This window comes from Trichechus manatus, unplaced genomic scaffold, assembly GCF_000243295.1.
Source record: "Trichechus manatus latirostris isolate Lorelei unplaced genomic scaffold, TriManLat1.0 scaffold00165, whole genome shotgun sequence".
In the NCBI taxonomy this organism is placed as follows: domain Eukaryota; kingdom Metazoa; phylum Chordata; class Mammalia; order Sirenia; family Trichechidae; genus Trichechus; species Trichechus manatus.
This window is the reverse complement of record NW_004444101.1, coordinates 2473803-2489730: the sequence shown is the minus strand read 5'-3', so window position 1 is coordinate 2489730 and position 15928 is coordinate 2473803. Positions and strand designations below refer to the sequence as shown.

The window sequence follows — 15928 nt, the reverse complement described above, 5'->3', positions numbered from 1 at the left end:
AAAAATTGGTAACATGTTGGTGAGGATGTGGAGAAGTGGTTATCTTCATAAAAGTCTTGTGAGTGGGAGTTACTATCATTTTGCGGGGGGGACTCGTTTTGGCATCTGTCAAATTTAAACTGCTTACACCCTTTGCCTGGCAGTCTCGCAGATTAAGTCACGATATATGTGTAAGGATGTGTGAACTCATTGCTGTGTAGTCAATTTCAACTCATGATGACCCTGTAAGACAGAGCAGAACCGTCCTGTAGGATTTCCTGTGGTTGTCATCTTTACAGGAGCAAACCACCAGGTCTTTTCTCCTGCAGAGCCACTGGTGGGTTCCAACTGCTGACCTTTCTGTTAGCCGCTGAGTGCTTAGCCACTGCGCCACCAGTGCTTCTTGTGGGGGTGTATACTGTGGCATTATTTGTTGTGTGAAAAACCGAAAACAGCTTGAATGTTCAACAGTAAGGGAATTGGATAGATGCGTGTAGGTGGTCACCAGATGGAATCCTATGGAAAGAACGAAATAGGTCCCAGTGTGCTGGCTTGGTGCCTGCCCTGTGGGTTAATGGGACACCGTTTGTTAGAGTAGAATTGTAGCTTTGAGAAATTTAAATGCGCATGTATTCTTACATGAGCATAGATGAAAAGTGGGAAAGAATACACCAAACTGTTACTGTGATTGCGGTGGGGGGGTACTTTTTAAAAAATACTTCTTTGGTGTTTAGAAAACATCTGTATTGCTTTTGTAGTTGAGAAGAAAATTCAGGTATAAAGATCAATTTAGGCAAAGTAATAATGTAAGGTCTTTTTGTTGCTCTATCGTACATGATGACATTTAACCTGATTATGATCAACTCGAGAGTGTTTCATAAGTACATCATTATCGTATATAATTTCCACTAGACTTCAGAATGTGAGTAACTGGAGAAAAAAAATCCTGTTGTTAGGTACTGTCAAGTCAGTTCCGACTCATAATGACCCTGTGTCCAACAGGATGAAACACTGCCTGGTCCTGCGCCATCCTCACATTCATTGTTATGCTTGAGCCCATTGTCGCAGCCACTGTGTCAGTCTATCTTGGGGAGGGTCTTCCTTCTTCAGTGACCCTCCACTTTACCAAGCATGATGTCCTTCTCCAGGGATTGGTGCTTCCTGATAGCACGTCCAAAGTACATGAGACGAAGTCTCACCATGCTTGCTTCTAAGAAGCGTTCTGGTTGTACTTCTTCCAAGACACGTTTGTTCTGGCAGTCCATGGCATATTCAATATTCTTTGCCAACACCATAATTAAAGGCGTCAATTCTTCCTCTTCCTTATTCATTGTCCAGCTTTCGCATGCATATGAGGTGATTGAAAACACCATGGCTTGGGTCAGGCACACCTTAGTCCTCAGAGTGACATCTTGCTTTTTAACCCTTTAAAGAGGTTTTTTGCAGCACATTTGCCCAGTGTAGTACGTCGTTTGATTTCTTGGTTGCTGCTTCCGTGGGCACCACTTGTCTGACAGTTTGTCGTACTGTGGTGGCTTGCATGTTGCTGTGATGCTGGAAGCTGTGCCACCAGTATTTCAGATACCAGCAGGATCACCCGTGGTGGACAGGTTTCAGTGGAGCTTCCAGACTGAGACAGACTAGGAAGAAGGACCTGGTGGTCTACTTCTTAAAAAAAAAAAATAAAACTGGCCAGTGAAAACCTTATGAATAGCAGTGGAACGTTGTCTGATACAGTGCCAGATCATGAGCCCCTCAGGTTGGAAGACGTTCAAAATACAATTGGAGAAGAGCTGTCTCCTCAAAGTAGAGTTGACCTTAATGATGTGGATGGAGTGAAGCTTTTGGGACTTTCATTTGCTGATGTGGCATGACTCAAGAAGAAACAGCTGCAAACATGCATTCATAATCGAAACGTGGAATGTATGAAATATGAATCTAGGAAAATTGGAAGTAAAAAATGAAATGGAATGTGTGGAGATTGATAACCTAGGCATGAGTGAGCTGAAAGGGACTGGTATTGGCCATTTTGAATCAGATAATCATAACGTTTCTACTCTGCTGGGGATGACAAATTGAAGAGAAGTGACATTGCATTCATCGTCAGAGAACATTTCAAGATCTATCCTGAAGTACTGAGCTGTCAGTGATAGGATAATATTCATATGCCTACAAGGAAGACCAGTTAATAAGACTATTATTCAGATTTATGCACCAATCATTAAGGCCAAAGATGAAGAAATTGAAGAGTTTTACCAACTGCTACAGTTTGAAACTGGTCAAACATGCAATCAAGATGCATTTATAATTCCTGGAAAAAAATTCTAGATGAGATTAACTAAAGAAAAAACGACTTCAGTCTTGTTTCACTCTTTATTAGGGTTCTTATGTTTAGAACTCTGGGGCCTCTTCCAAAGTTTGGGTCAGGGTCACACTTTGTCCAGTGATATTTGTACAAAATAGAATGTAAGATTCTGGTTAATGAGAAGTTCCTTTCTCTAGCATCAATGACCTACGGTTTGTGTGCATGTGTGTGTGTTAAGAATCCAAATGTAAACTATTCTAAGTTTCATCCTTCTGGTGATGTGAAGGGTATTCCAGAGATGTTATAGAGCCTGGGGATTACCTTTAAGGCTTGTTGTTGCGTTAAGTGAGATGACCTATGTAAAGGCTCAGAATGGAGTGATTGTGTGGAGGGTGCAGCGTCTTGCCAAGAGCAGACACTTGGAACCGGCCATCCCAGGTTTGACTGCCCTCCATGCCTCACTGGCTCTGTGGTCTTGACCACATATTTCATCTCAGTTTCCATTTTCTAATTCAGTAAATAAGAGTAATCACAGTACCTACCTCAGAAGATTATTGTGCTAAATGAGCTAAAATATGTAGAGAACTCAGAACAGTGTCTGACAGGTGGCGTCATTGTATAAGCTATCTCGTTTTCATAAACCATTCTCAGTTGTGGCCAACAAAAGCATAAAATGATCCCGAAGTACCATGCATAGGATTCCAGAATGGGAAAGAAGGCAGTGATAGACTTATTCTATTCAGCACATTTTCTGGGATGGTTCTCAGTTTGGGGCACTGTCTTTGACTAAGAGTTGTGTCCAAACTGAAGTCCCTTCAAAGGAGAGGCGCCTGGTTAGTGCCAAGCTGGAAACTATTGTGGGGAACGCTTGAAGAATGGACAGTGTCCAACCTGGATAGTGGAGACAACAGCAGAACAGTGGCAGTGGAGCAGACCTGGTTTAGATGGGTGTTCTGATTCAGAAATTGAACTCTGACACAGAGGGAAGGGCTGATGGCTGTCTGGGCGCCTCTTCCCCGTAATGTCCGTGAACGCAGTATAATTCTTCTGTACTGTATCTGTTGACTTCTTTGAAGGGACATTTTCAGTGTTTGACCCAGCATAGTTTGGGCTCCTCTTGGAAGCGCCCTGCTAGGTTTTCCATGTTTCCTTCTAATACTGTTTTTTGCCTTAGACCCCATAGTCTTTTTGTCATTTGGAGAAAAATGAAAGTATTTGCAGTTGCTTAATCTGTTTAGCATACTCCTGAGGGATGAGAATATGGTTTAATGGAGCATATATTTTTCATTTATAAAGCAAAAGAGATACATTTTGTTACATCAGGGGTTTCTTAGGTATTTTAGGTACTTCTGACCTAAAGACCCTTGAAGGAATTTCCTTCCTTGGAGTTTATAAATTTTTTGTTTTTCAAAGGGTAGAATTGATACCCAGCTCATTTCTGCATGCAGGCAAGAAGACAATATGGATGAACCTCTTGGGGCATAGAGATTTGTTTCTTTAACTAAACTGGTTTGTAAGTGGGTACATTTCAATACTTGAGTTTTGAAGACCAAGAGGTGGACGTAGCCTGTGTGTTTAGCCAGCGTGTCGAAGCTGAGGAGGAGTGCACAGACTTTGTCATCAACCCCAGTTTACCCCAGATCCTTGTGTGCCAGTTCATTTCATATGGTTAATAGTTTGGATAGAATTTGGGGGGAAAGCTAGAGAATGAGGAGTGATGTTGAAATTTTAGAGTATAACTCTTCAGCTTTTTAGGTAAAGAGACTCCCTGACTTTGTCCCGAGGCTGTCTTCCACAGATGTTTATTGCATCAGGCACTGTGCTGGTATGACAGGGACCAGGTTAACACAGATTTTCTTCCTCAAGGCTCTCACCACCTGCATACTCGGTGTTTGAGATTCTAGTTGCTTGTTAATTCAGAATGTTATTGAAATAGCATTTTTTAAAACCTGTAGATCTTTGAAGAGAAGGGTCCCCTGATTCTGAAATTCTGTCTTGAACAAAATTGTTTCCTTGCTCTAGAATCAAGGTTTTTCTTCCAGGATTCTCTTGTAATGAGATATTTTAAGATGTCTGTTGCTTTTAATCATAAAATTATCTAGAAAGATATGTGTTTTCCTCAAAATACCTCATGACCCCTAAAATACCTGATGGGGCACTATTCATTGCTTTTATGTGGACTGTAACTGTTCGTGGGGCCCTGGTGGCGCAGCGGTTAAGAGCTCGGCTGCTAACCAAAAGGTCAGTGGTTCAAATCCACCAGCTGCTCCTGGGAAACTCTATGGGGCAGTTCTACTTTGTCCTCTAGGGTCGCTGTGAGTCAGAATCAACAGCAGTGGGTTTGGTTTTGGTCTGATAACTTTCTGTGTTAAATAGCTGTGAAGAACAGTATTTTTTAAAATGAAATTATGTCCACTAGGGAGGGGAAATTTTGAGTAGTGAGCTTCTTTCAAAGCAAGGGAGAGCACCCCACTTTTGAAAGTCCGCCCCAGATTGTGGCCCTGCATTCTCTAAATGGAGTTTCCATGTTTCAGGGAAAGACGCTCAGAAGGGACCTCTGCTCTTCGACGACCTCCCTCCGGCCGGCAGTACTGACTCAGGTACAGTCTTCAGCCTCTCCCAGGTGTGTGTCAACGTCTCTGCTCATCCTGGGATTGTAGTGGTCTCAATCTTTTTCCCTTTCCCCCATTTTCAACACGCAGATGTTTTAGGTGTTGGACTGTCTTAAGTTTTGGATCAGGTAAGGCATCAGGTAAGGCAGAAAATCACTAGTTGCTGGCCCTGAGAAGCACTGCGTCAGAACGGCGAGCAGTTTTCTCTGGTTCCTTGGAGTGTTCATTAGCTGAAATGAAGTGAATGTTGGAAGGCAGATTTGTTTCCTCTGAGACGATAGGACTTTACAGTAAATAGGTTCAGGATCCTGTGTACTGCGGTCTGAGCTCCACTGGACTGACACAGGTTTCTGTTGCTCTCCCTGACCTTACGTAGGTGTCCTGGTGGGATGGATTCTGATGCTGAAGCCAGGTACAGCTTTTGTGGGCTCACTGTGTGTTCTGCTGTGTTTCAGGGCCAGGGGGACCTTTGCTTTTTGATGATCTCCCACCTGCTGGCAGTGGTGATTCAGGTAAGTGGTAGGAAAAAAAAGAACTCCAGGGTCTATTATAAATAATGCGGTGAAGCCTGAGAGAGCCGGAACTCAATGGGACTGTTTCGTTTTTCCAGGTCTTGCAAGTTTTCTGCCTCTGACAGGGTACAGTCTTACCCGTTTTCTATCGCTGTCTGTTAGTGGAAAGTATTTGCCTTTCTCTTCTCTGACAGGTTTCTACCTTACACAAGTTCCAGCTTTCACAGGCTTCAGTGTACATAGTACTGTACTCTTACAGGTTTCAGAAATTTAGGATGATGTTAAATCATGACACAGTGTGAGTTTTATTTAAAACTAAATAGGCACCATCAGGTGGAAGCAGAGGGGAGATCTTCAGTAGTGTATCACTTTTCAATGATTATTTTTCTTTCCCATCTGGGTGTTCAGCCTGCCGGAGCTGACTTTAATAAACAATTACAGTCATTTACTTTGAACTTCGTTGTTAGCTTTTTCTTTTTTACGTTTCTGGGTCTGTTGTTCTAATTCTCCTTGCTGTGGTCTTGACAGACCCAAATGTGTCTACGGGTGTTCTGAATGTGTGAAATACAGTTAACAAAATATTTTTCATATCCCTGAATCCATACAGATAAATGGGCCTTTTGTTTTATACCACGTACATTAAAAAGAATTTTGATCTTAAGTGAAGTCTGAATGACCCTAGTTTGGAGACCCTGGTACAGACCATGTAGAAAGATTTTCTTGAAATTTAAGACCTTAGTTAACTGTTTTCCAGTCCATTCTTACACATCCCGAAGATTCAGATTATTACTTTGATTTCATTTTATGCCAAGCCTGTTGGCACTGGCTCTACCTGCTCCTGTAAATGTAAAGTTTTATTTTAATGTCCCAGTTAAGTAGAAGGGACGACTAGAGCAGACCCTCTGTGTTGTCATAATGACAATACATTGTTGCTCCATCTCCCTGAGAGTTTCCTCTTAGATGGAGTTCCTTCAGGGCGGGGCGCTGTGGACACAGGCTGTCCTGTCTCATGCTCTCATCCTCCGGTGGTGAGACCTTCCCTGTGTTGTCAAATAAAGCACTTGATACTTTTCAAGTGGATTTTTTGTGTTATTAGCTCATTACCATAAAATCGTTGGAACTGGGGTAGAAAGTACAGATTAAATAGTATAGTTCCTATGTTTTAGAAAAATTATTACAATCATCTTATGTAAGAATTCTAGAGTTTTTTTCCAGGGCTATAGACACATACCGAAAAAAATTAGCAGTGTTCTCATAGTCACAGTTTAGCCTGAAACCTTCCCAATAAAGATATCTAGTATCATGAAAGTTAATATGTGCAAACAAGGTTCTTAACAGATGTAATAAAAGAAAGGAAATTTAACATAGCCGCCTCCTAGTTTATCAGTAGGGTGAAAGACAAGCAGTGTAAAGATTTGGAACATCTCAACACCACTGTTAATGAGTCTAGTTTTTTGATTATATACATACGCACCACGTAATGTCTGTTTGGGCAACACACCCATGTTCAGAAATTCCAGTCGGAGAACGGGGACATAGCCGATATAACTGGACGTAGCAAATGGAACAGCTTCCTGCACACTACACGGGTATCTCATGTCACTTGTATACAGAGCGATTGAGCTGTGAGGCATATAATGGTACAGTATGTATATTCAGGGAGTCCCCAGATTACAAACGAGTTCTAACGTCAGACAAATGTTTGTCTTAATACATAGTATGTAATGTACATTTTTATGCATAAAAAACATAAACACTTGGCAGATACACTAAAACATCTTTAAAACCCTTTTGTGACTTATGGGACATACGGTATTCCAACCACGGTTTATGCCTCTGGAGTTCTTTGGGAAGGAGTTGGCTGATTTTAATGTGTCTAGCTTCAGGGTGGGAGCCTTTTGAAATGAGTGAAAGCCTGAGTTGGAGCCTTGTTTTTATGTAGACTGAGCATTGTTTTAGGTGATGCCACCTGGATGTTTGAATTTTATAAACTTTTGACAGGTTTGCCTTTACTTCTGTGAGAAAAGCCTCCTCACTGTTTCCCAGTTCTTGTGAGAATGTACTTAACGGATAAACTGTCCTTAGCCTTCATTCATCACATGGCCGTTTTCTCCTTGACGCCGTTCATTGCATCCAGGTGTTACCAGCTCCCTCGTTTTCTAGCTTCTGAACAGTAAACAGTGCCTTTGCAATAAGGAATAATGCATTGCAGTGGTACTCTTCAAGAGACTTGGACTCCTTTAAGTTATTCTTCCCCCACATTCAATCTTCGGGCCCAGTCATTGCTTCCCTGTGTAGCAGGTGGCCTGCACAGCTGTGGGCAGTTCTGCAGTATTCAGGGCAGCTGTTTGTGCTTCTTAGCTGTTAGTACTGCTTTTGTTATAATGAGGAATACACAGGAGTGGTGATTTTCCTGAGATTGTCAATTTGTTTTAGTTTCACTTGGCCTGTAAGTACGGCTTTTGCAGTAATGAAGAATGCATTGTAGTGGTAATTTTCCTGAGATAAAAAAATCCCTTGCTTATTTATTTGGTCTGTAAGTACTGCTTTTGCTGTGAGGAAGAATGGATTGTACTGTATTTTGAAAAGTTTCATGAAAAATAAAAGGCTGAGAAGAAGGAGTCTAGAATAAAATGTATATGCAGTCATTACCAGGTGCCTTCGTGCTATATCTCATGGTTTGCAAATTTTCAAGAGAAAAAATTAAAAAATGATTTTATCCTTGATGCATATCACCAGTATTTACTCTGTCCAGGGTCTGCTGGGACATACGTGATCCCACATAATGGGCATCAAAACCCATAACTTATAACACGAATTCTGAATTGGTGCTTTAATCAACATGCCTTCCATTAGTGAAAATACATAGTATGAACAAAAAATTCGAAGGAGAAAATAATTGGGTCTTGAAAGGGTTAGCATAATAATACAGAAATAATAATGTTTTGATGTGCATCGCGAAGTAGCGCCTATTTGTTATTACAAACAATTGTATGTACCTCAGATTCTTAATAGGCTTTATGGGGGTTAGTTCATAACTATGGGTTGTACAAAGTTGTAGATTGGTGACTGTGGACTGCCTGTAACACGTATGGTGTTCACACAATGTCCGAATCACATAACGTTCTATTTCACAGAACATATTGTGGATGTTAGACACGTCTGTTTACAGAGTCTTATATTGATGTTTTGGATTGCTTGAGAATTCACATTCTTCTCACGCTCGCAAAAACCGTTTACAAAAGTTGACTACACACTAGGCCATAAAGTAAGTCCCAGTAAAGAATGAGTTTCACGTAGAGACCACATTCTCTGACTACATTGTGATTAGATTAGAAGTCAACAGCAAAGTTTTAGGAATTTCTCTGTTTTTGGAATTTGAAAGACAGGAAGATACTTTTACATACACATCAGGGAAACGATACAAACAGTGAGAAGCTACCAGATAGGCCACTGGGAAAGACCGTGTTGGGAACACCCGGGAACCTTTCTCGGTTAATTTGCTTTGTTGTGTGGGATGGAGTGTGTGTGTTACACCACACAGTTGCAGAATCTGCCCATCTGTCATAATTGGCTCTGAGGGCCAGGAAGTTTTCTTCTGTTTCCTTGGCACTCTGATGTCTGGCAGAGTAGGTTGACTAAACAGTTGCGTGCTTTATGCCTAAATGCTGAGAACCACTTAGGGCCATTCCTGTGACAGCAGCTGCCCCTTGTTGGGCACTTTGATGTGTCAGGCACTGTGACAGATGCCTGACATACCTTGTCGCAGTTGATCTCAAACCACCCCGAGATGACAGTACTCGCCCATGTTACAGATGAAGAAACTGAGGCGGGAGGGTTAAGTAACTTGCTGTGAAGTCACGGGTCTTCCTGTGAGCCGCAGAACTGTGCTGTGGACCTGGAGTTTGCTCCTTCTGAAATGCACACCTCGTAACCGCTGCCGGGCCCTTGGCTCTGCCTTTGAGTACAGATTCATCCTTCAGCAATCGGAAATGGGGGCAGCAGCCCTGCTTTGCCCTTCAGGACACATACAGTTCTTAAAGCCTGACATTTACCTTGGTTTAAGCCTTTTTGGGCACTTGTTACTTTTGTGAACTTGCCCAGGACGCATCAGTTTATTTGCAGATTCTAGAAACCTCCCTATTAATCAAGAAGGGCCTGTGGACTTAAAACACAAGGCTACAGGCCAGAGTTCTGTGCGTGCGTGTTTACCACTCAGAAGCCTTTCTCTCAGGCGGCATCTTAACTGTGGTCTCCTACCAGCTGCACGCACGGGCGCTGCCCTCCTTCCCGGCTGGCATGACCGCAGCGCCCGCCCGTGTGCCAGTCCTGGCTGGAGACATCCTTCTGTCTCGGGCTGGGGTGGAGTCTAGTCTGGTAGTCAGTCTTTCCGACAGTCTACAGCTGTGTTTCTGCCTGGCTTTCCTCTTTATTTCCAGGTTCCCTTGCCGCTCCGATAGCCCTGGTGGTAAAGAATGAAGGGAAAGGAGCCAAGAGAAAATCCTCTGAAGAAGAGAAGAATGGCGGTCAAGAGCTTGTGGAAAAGAAAGTTTGTAAAGGTTTTCAGACAGTTTGAAAACAAATGTATTAGACTGCATATTCTAAAACTACCCAGAGCAAAAAGAAGCTCCGCTTTCTAATCGTAACACTTCCTTTGTATGTCTGTATGTGATAAGTAGGTAGGGTGTCTACACTTAAACCTGGGCATTCTTTCCTTTTTCTTCCCGTGTATTTCCCTGACACTGCCTTTGGTCGGACAGGAAACTCCGGTTCTTCCTCCAGAGTAAGAGTACGTTAGTTGTTTAGCGTTCTGCGGTGACTGAACGGTTAGTTTATCGACCACCCAGCTGGCTCTTAGCTTTGTTCATTTCCTGTTTAGCCGTCTGGGTTCAGATTGCACTCTGTAGGCAGCTTCCCGAGAGAGCCTAAGGCTAGAAAACGCAGTTGAAGTTTGTAGTCAATCTTAGTAACTTGTCAGAGTGAGTGGGGAGGAGAATCGAAAGTGTCAGCTAAAGGGAAATACTGTGGGCTTTCGCTTACTGCACCTGACAACTCTGTCCTTGGCCAGGAGTCGCCTCCAACAGAAGGGCAGCATGTGTCACGTGGGGGGGGGTGTCCCTCAGCCCTGCTGCTCCGCATCACCCTGCCGCTGGCCCACAGAGCATTGTGGTTAGAGCAGGAAGCGCCTCCTAAAGTGCTCATTGTATTTCCATGGCTCCAGGTACCAGAAAACAAGCTTAAACTTGCCTAGCAGTTAAATAGAAGTAGATTTTTGTGCCCACGGTGGACTTCTGAGTCCTTTTCTTCATCAGCTAAAGTAAAAGCAACTTACTGCTCAAATTCTTCACCAGCCTCAAGGAAGAAAATACATATTTTAAGGTGTCTATTAGGGCGTTGGAGCCCTGGTGGCACAGTGGTCAAAAGCTTGGCTGCTAACCAAAAGGTTGGCAATTCAAATCCACCAGCTGTTCCTTAGAAACCCTATAGGGCAGTTCTGCTCTGTCCTATAGGGTCGATGTGAGTCGGAATCAACTCGACGGCACATAGCAACAACAATATCAGGGCATTTGGAGGCCTGGTGGCACAGTGGTGGAGAGCTCAGCTGCTAACCAAAGGTTAGCAGTTTGACTCCACCAGCTGCTCCTTGGAAGCCCCACGGGACAATTCTGCTCTGTCCTATAGGGTCGCTATGAGTCGGAATCGACTCCGACGCAGTGGGCTTGTTTTTTTTTTTTCAGATGAAGGTGTTTGGGACAAACTACTGACTTGCATTTTTGTAAACTGGGAGTTTTTCTGTCCTAGTTGAATTATCGACAAGACTGGATTTGCACATAGTTTCTTCCCCCGATTGGAGTCCCGCTTGTGTGGGAGGCAGCACGTTCTGGCTCTGGTGCTTTGACTTGGTGTTTTCTCAGCACGGACGGTTCTGTACTAACACTATCGCTAATGTCTCCACTCCACTGCTCAGCCCCCAGAGTCCATCCACCCTGTCCAGCAGAGCTCTGATGTTAGTTACGGCTGGGGGAGGGGGGCGCCTTGGGGGGCATTGTTGAGTAAAGCAGCCACAGCTTCCTCACTGGCTCTGGGGCTAGGGCTTCCGGAAGGAAGGGCACAGTTTTGTATTGGCTTTGTTGTTCTTTCCCTTAGCCTCTTCCGTGATCTTTGGCCTGAAAGGCTACGTTGCTGAGCGGAAGGGCGAGCGGGAGGAGATGCAGGATGCCCATGTCATCCTGAACGACATCACTGAGAAGTGCCGGCCCCCATCGTCCCTCATGTGAGTAGCCACGTCCCAGCACACCTGGTCTGCAGTCAATCCTGTTCTGACTGCAGCTCGGGTCCGCCTCCAGCTGTGTTTATTAGGAAGACTGACACATGACTTACTTCTGCATCACTGTTCTCAGCTTGGGTGGTTCTGGCCCCCTAGGACATTTGTCAGTGCTGCGGGGGAGGGATGTGGCAGTCTGCAGCCGTAAGGATTACAGCCTTGGAAACCCTATGGGGCAGTTCTGCTCTGTCCTGTAGGGCCGCTGTGAGTCGGATTGACTGACGGCTGTGGGTTTGGTTTGGTTTTAGGGGAGTGGGACATTTTTGTCACAATGCAGGCATGGGGGGTTGCTGCTGGCATCAGGTGAATAGAGGCCAGGGATGCTGCTAAACATCCTGTAACACAGGACAGCCTCTCCCCTCCACACACACGTGACAGAGTGACCTGGCCCTGAATGTCCATTGTGCTGATGTTGAGGAAACCCCCCCTCCAACACACACACACACAAGACTGACCCGGCCCCGAATGTCCATAGCACTGATGTAGAGAAACTTCTCCCCCCATTCTCCCCCGCAACAGAGAATGATGACCCAGCCCCAAATGTCCATAGTGCTGAAATAGAGAACCCCTGCCAGGTGGGAAATGACTCCACAGTGTGGAGAACGTGCTGCTCTTCACCAGGAACTGAAGAGCTTCTGGCAGGCACAGTATTTTGTGACCCAGAGGCTAGAGCTGGAAGCCACTGATTAGTGAATGGTTAACGGGGAGCTAGTGCAGGTAATCGAGGCCCAGAAAGAACAAAAAAGCTGAAATGGCATCAAGAGAAGCAAACAGTGAGATATTCCTACAACTGTACAAACCAGAACAAAGCCTCTTGGGTGACTTTTAGGCATGGAGGAACAGCAGCCAGAGGGTGGATGCTTGGTGCTCACCGCTGGCCTTTCCAGACGGTGTGCCGGGGCCATTGGTGCCAGCGGCTCGTGGCCAGTAGGGGAGGCCAGGCAGGAGAGGAGCAGGCCCCTTCAGAGCAGCTGATCACGTGCCGGGGGTTTGGGGGGGATTGTGTACACTCCCTGCTGTGAGGACCATTGCTTGCTGGGATCAGGGGTTTGCCCCACCATCACTGTTCCAGCCAGGAAAGGACTTGAGGAGAGCCCTGAAGGGCAGATCCTGTGGGGATGATTTCACTGGGAAGCTGCCCAGCACTGAACCCGACCTGGCACATCCCAGGCTGTCAGACGATGGTTCTGAGCTATCAACTTTGTCATCGTTGTTCTGTGCCGTTGAGTCGATCCCAGCTCATAGCGGCCCCATGTGTTAGAGTAGAGCTGCTTTACAGGGTTTTTTGGGCTGTGATCTTTACAGGAGTAGATCGCCAGGCCTTTTCTTCCACAGAGCCGCTGGGTGGGTTCAAACCACCAACCTTTCAGTTAGAGCACAGGCCATTTGCACCACCCAGGGACTGTGAGCAATAAACTAGATGAGGTTTATTTTCCCATGAGAAGGAATTCCAGAAATGTTTGAAAAAAGGGCAGCTCTGTATAATAAACGTTATTTCTCACAGGCATTTTTGTTGTATTCTTGAAATAGTTAATTATTTAATGCCATTTACCTCATACATGGGAGTCCCTGGGTGGCACAAATGGTTAAGTGCTCGACTGCTAGACAAGAGGTTGGTGGTTGGAACTCACGTGGAGGCACCTCAGAAGACAGGCCTGGCGATTGGCTTCTGAAAGGTCACAGCCTTGAAACCCCTATGGAGCAGTTCTGTTCTGTACACATGGGGTCACCACGAGCTGAAATCAGCTTAGTGGCAGCTAACAACCTCATATGTGAGCGGTGTTGTGTTTTTTGTTTTTTTTTTTGGGGGGCAGAACTTGAAAGGGGACTAGGAATAAGAGGGATAAGATAGGCTTTAAAAGTTAGATATTGGACAAAGTTTATTTGAGTACAAATTCTGGCACTTCCCCCACTCTTACACACACACCTGCCCTGGATCAGGACTTGTTTATCTGTGCATTTGTGTTTAAAGGGAAACCTGATTCAAATAGGAAAAAGGTTCTGAATTCTAGTTTATCTTCAGTGAAAAATCAGTTAACAGATCGTGAATTTTTGAAACAAGTGTGAGTTTTTAACATTGAATTTTAAAATGCTGTGAAAGTTACTTAAATGCTTGGCTTACTCGGTGTTACCACCTTTTGTTCCATTCACGACAGCATGGTTTTCATTCTGTCTTGCTAAAGTTTCGTGTTTGAGACGACAGGGAGGAGCTGTCCTGGGATCTCACGGACTCTCTTCATTCTTCCAGTGCTCGCGTTTCATACTTTGCTGTTTTTGATGGACATGGAGGAATTCGAGCCTCGAAATTCGCCGCACAGAATTTGCATCAGAACTTAATCAGAAAGTTTCCGAAAGGTGAGACTGAGAACGAAGTCAGTCAGTATGCGTTCAGCCGTTTGTGGTTCGGGTGACCACTGGGGATCAGTGACGGACGTCCTTTCGGATTTAGCAAAGAGTCTAATGATTCTTAAGAGGGGACTCCAGGTTCCCGTGGCAGCTGCGCTGCAGGTGTGGGCTGGTGCTGCTCACGCCTGAGTGGCTGGCACCTCTCGTGAACTGTGTGGGTATGGTGAGCGTCTTGCCTTTAGGCCGGTGAAACTAGTAAGACAAACGGCGTTGTCTTTTAGGGAGGAAGCGCAGACTGTGTTAGTCATGCTCAGAAACCAGCGGTGGGCAGATCGGAATACAAACACAAAATGCCAGCAGGAGGAGGGTCGCCTTCGCTTACTGAGCGTTTATTCTCTTGGTTCTTTTTGAGCAGGAGATGTAGTTAGTGTCGAGAAAACCGTGAAGAGATGCCTCCTAGACACTTTTAAGCACACCGATGAGGAGTTCCTTAAACAAGCTTCTAGCCAGTGAGTATGAGCAAATGCAGGTGGACCAGTGGTGTGTGTATTGTTTCTCTAACTACATTCCAGGTCTTCTGATATGGTTTAATACTAATGCTCCCTGTCCTAAAAGTGCCCTGCACCGAGTAAGCTCTCATAACTATTAACTGAATCTAAAACAAAAGGGCGTTATTATGGCCCCTTTTAAAGTCTAACACACTTCCCATTCAACTCTGGAAATGAGCCTCGAGTGCTGGCTTGCTGGTGGTGACCATGTTTCTGGTGTTTCTCCCCGCAGGAAGCCTGCCTGGAAAGATGGGTCCACTGCCACGTGTGTTCTGGCTGTAGACAACACTCTTTATATTGCCAACCTCGGAGACAGTCGGGTATGTGGTCCTAGAGTTACCCACTTAGGTAACGGCATGCTCTGTGGGAGAGGTCGCCGTAGCAGACACGTATTGGATAAGCAATGATGCTGGGTTGGTGTGTGCTCTTGGGGGCTGCAGCGTGCCCTCCTGCAGAATTTAACCCGGGACTCCCGCAGCAAGCGGCAGCCACATGTGTGGTGGCTTGCACTCTGGAAAGTCTTGTGCTGCTTCTGCTTTTCTTTTTTCTTCTTCCTGTTTTCTTCCTTTTGTGGACCCTTTAGATGGTACTTTGGGTCAGAATTTGATAGGTGTGCAAGGAGCTCAAATATCCTTTAATGTCGTTTCCAGACAGCAGTTGTGATTCCAGAATAACTCAAAAGCTGTAGCTAGAAAGGCACGAGGTAATGTGCCGTCAACCCACTGAGCTCAGTCTGCATGGCCAAGGGAGAAAGCCTAGGGGCATTGGTTCTCACTGGTGACACCTGTGCACCCCATGGGGCAGGCTGGCTTCAGTCCTGGCTCTCCCGTCAGGACCATTGTCAACTCCATCATTACTTTTCAGCCAGCCTCCGGGCTCTTTCAACCCACAGTTAAGCAGCATCTTCAGGCCTGGAGATAGCTGCCTCCATCCCCTCCCCGGTTGCTTTCAGGGTGACTGGAGTTTGCATTCTGGTCATCTCTAGTAGATCGTCTGGAGTAATAGAACGTCAGTGTTTAGAAGAAACAATGTCAAAAATAGCATGAGTAAAATTGGCAAAAGACTTTGGGAGTCAGACCCAGATTTGAATCCTGGTGCTGCTGTACGATTTCAGGCAAGTTCTTTATCCTCTAAGCCTCAGCTTCCTCCTCTGTGAGGCAGACACAGTGAACCTACCTCAGCTTCCTCCTCTGAGGCAGACACAGTGAACCTACCTCAGGCTCCTCCTCTGAGGCAGACACAGTGAACCTACCTCAGCTTCCTGCTCTGAGGCAGACACAGTGAACCTACCTCAGCTTCCT

The 15928-nt window shown here is 45.1% G+C and overlaps 1 protein-coding gene across 1 annotated transcript in view; it reads left to right on the top strand.

Annotated features, from left to right (window-relative positions):
* Positions 1 to 15928, top strand: part of ILKAP (ILK associated serine/threonine phosphatase) — a 38622-nt gene that overhangs the window by 10226 nt on the left and 12468 nt on the right. Inside the window, exons 5-11 of the mRNA XM_004386498.1 lie at positions 4819 to 4884; positions 5352 to 5408; positions 9848 to 9967; positions 11556 to 11682; positions 13982 to 14088; positions 14495 to 14588; positions 14860 to 14947. Coding sequence (XP_004386555.1) covers positions 4819 to 4884; positions 5352 to 5408; positions 9848 to 9967; positions 11556 to 11682; positions 13982 to 14088; positions 14495 to 14588; positions 14860 to 14947 — 659 coding nt within the window. The remainder of the gene's footprint in view (positions 1 to 4818; positions 4885 to 5351; positions 5409 to 9847; positions 9968 to 11555; positions 11683 to 13981; positions 14089 to 14494; positions 14589 to 14859; positions 14948 to 15928) is intronic.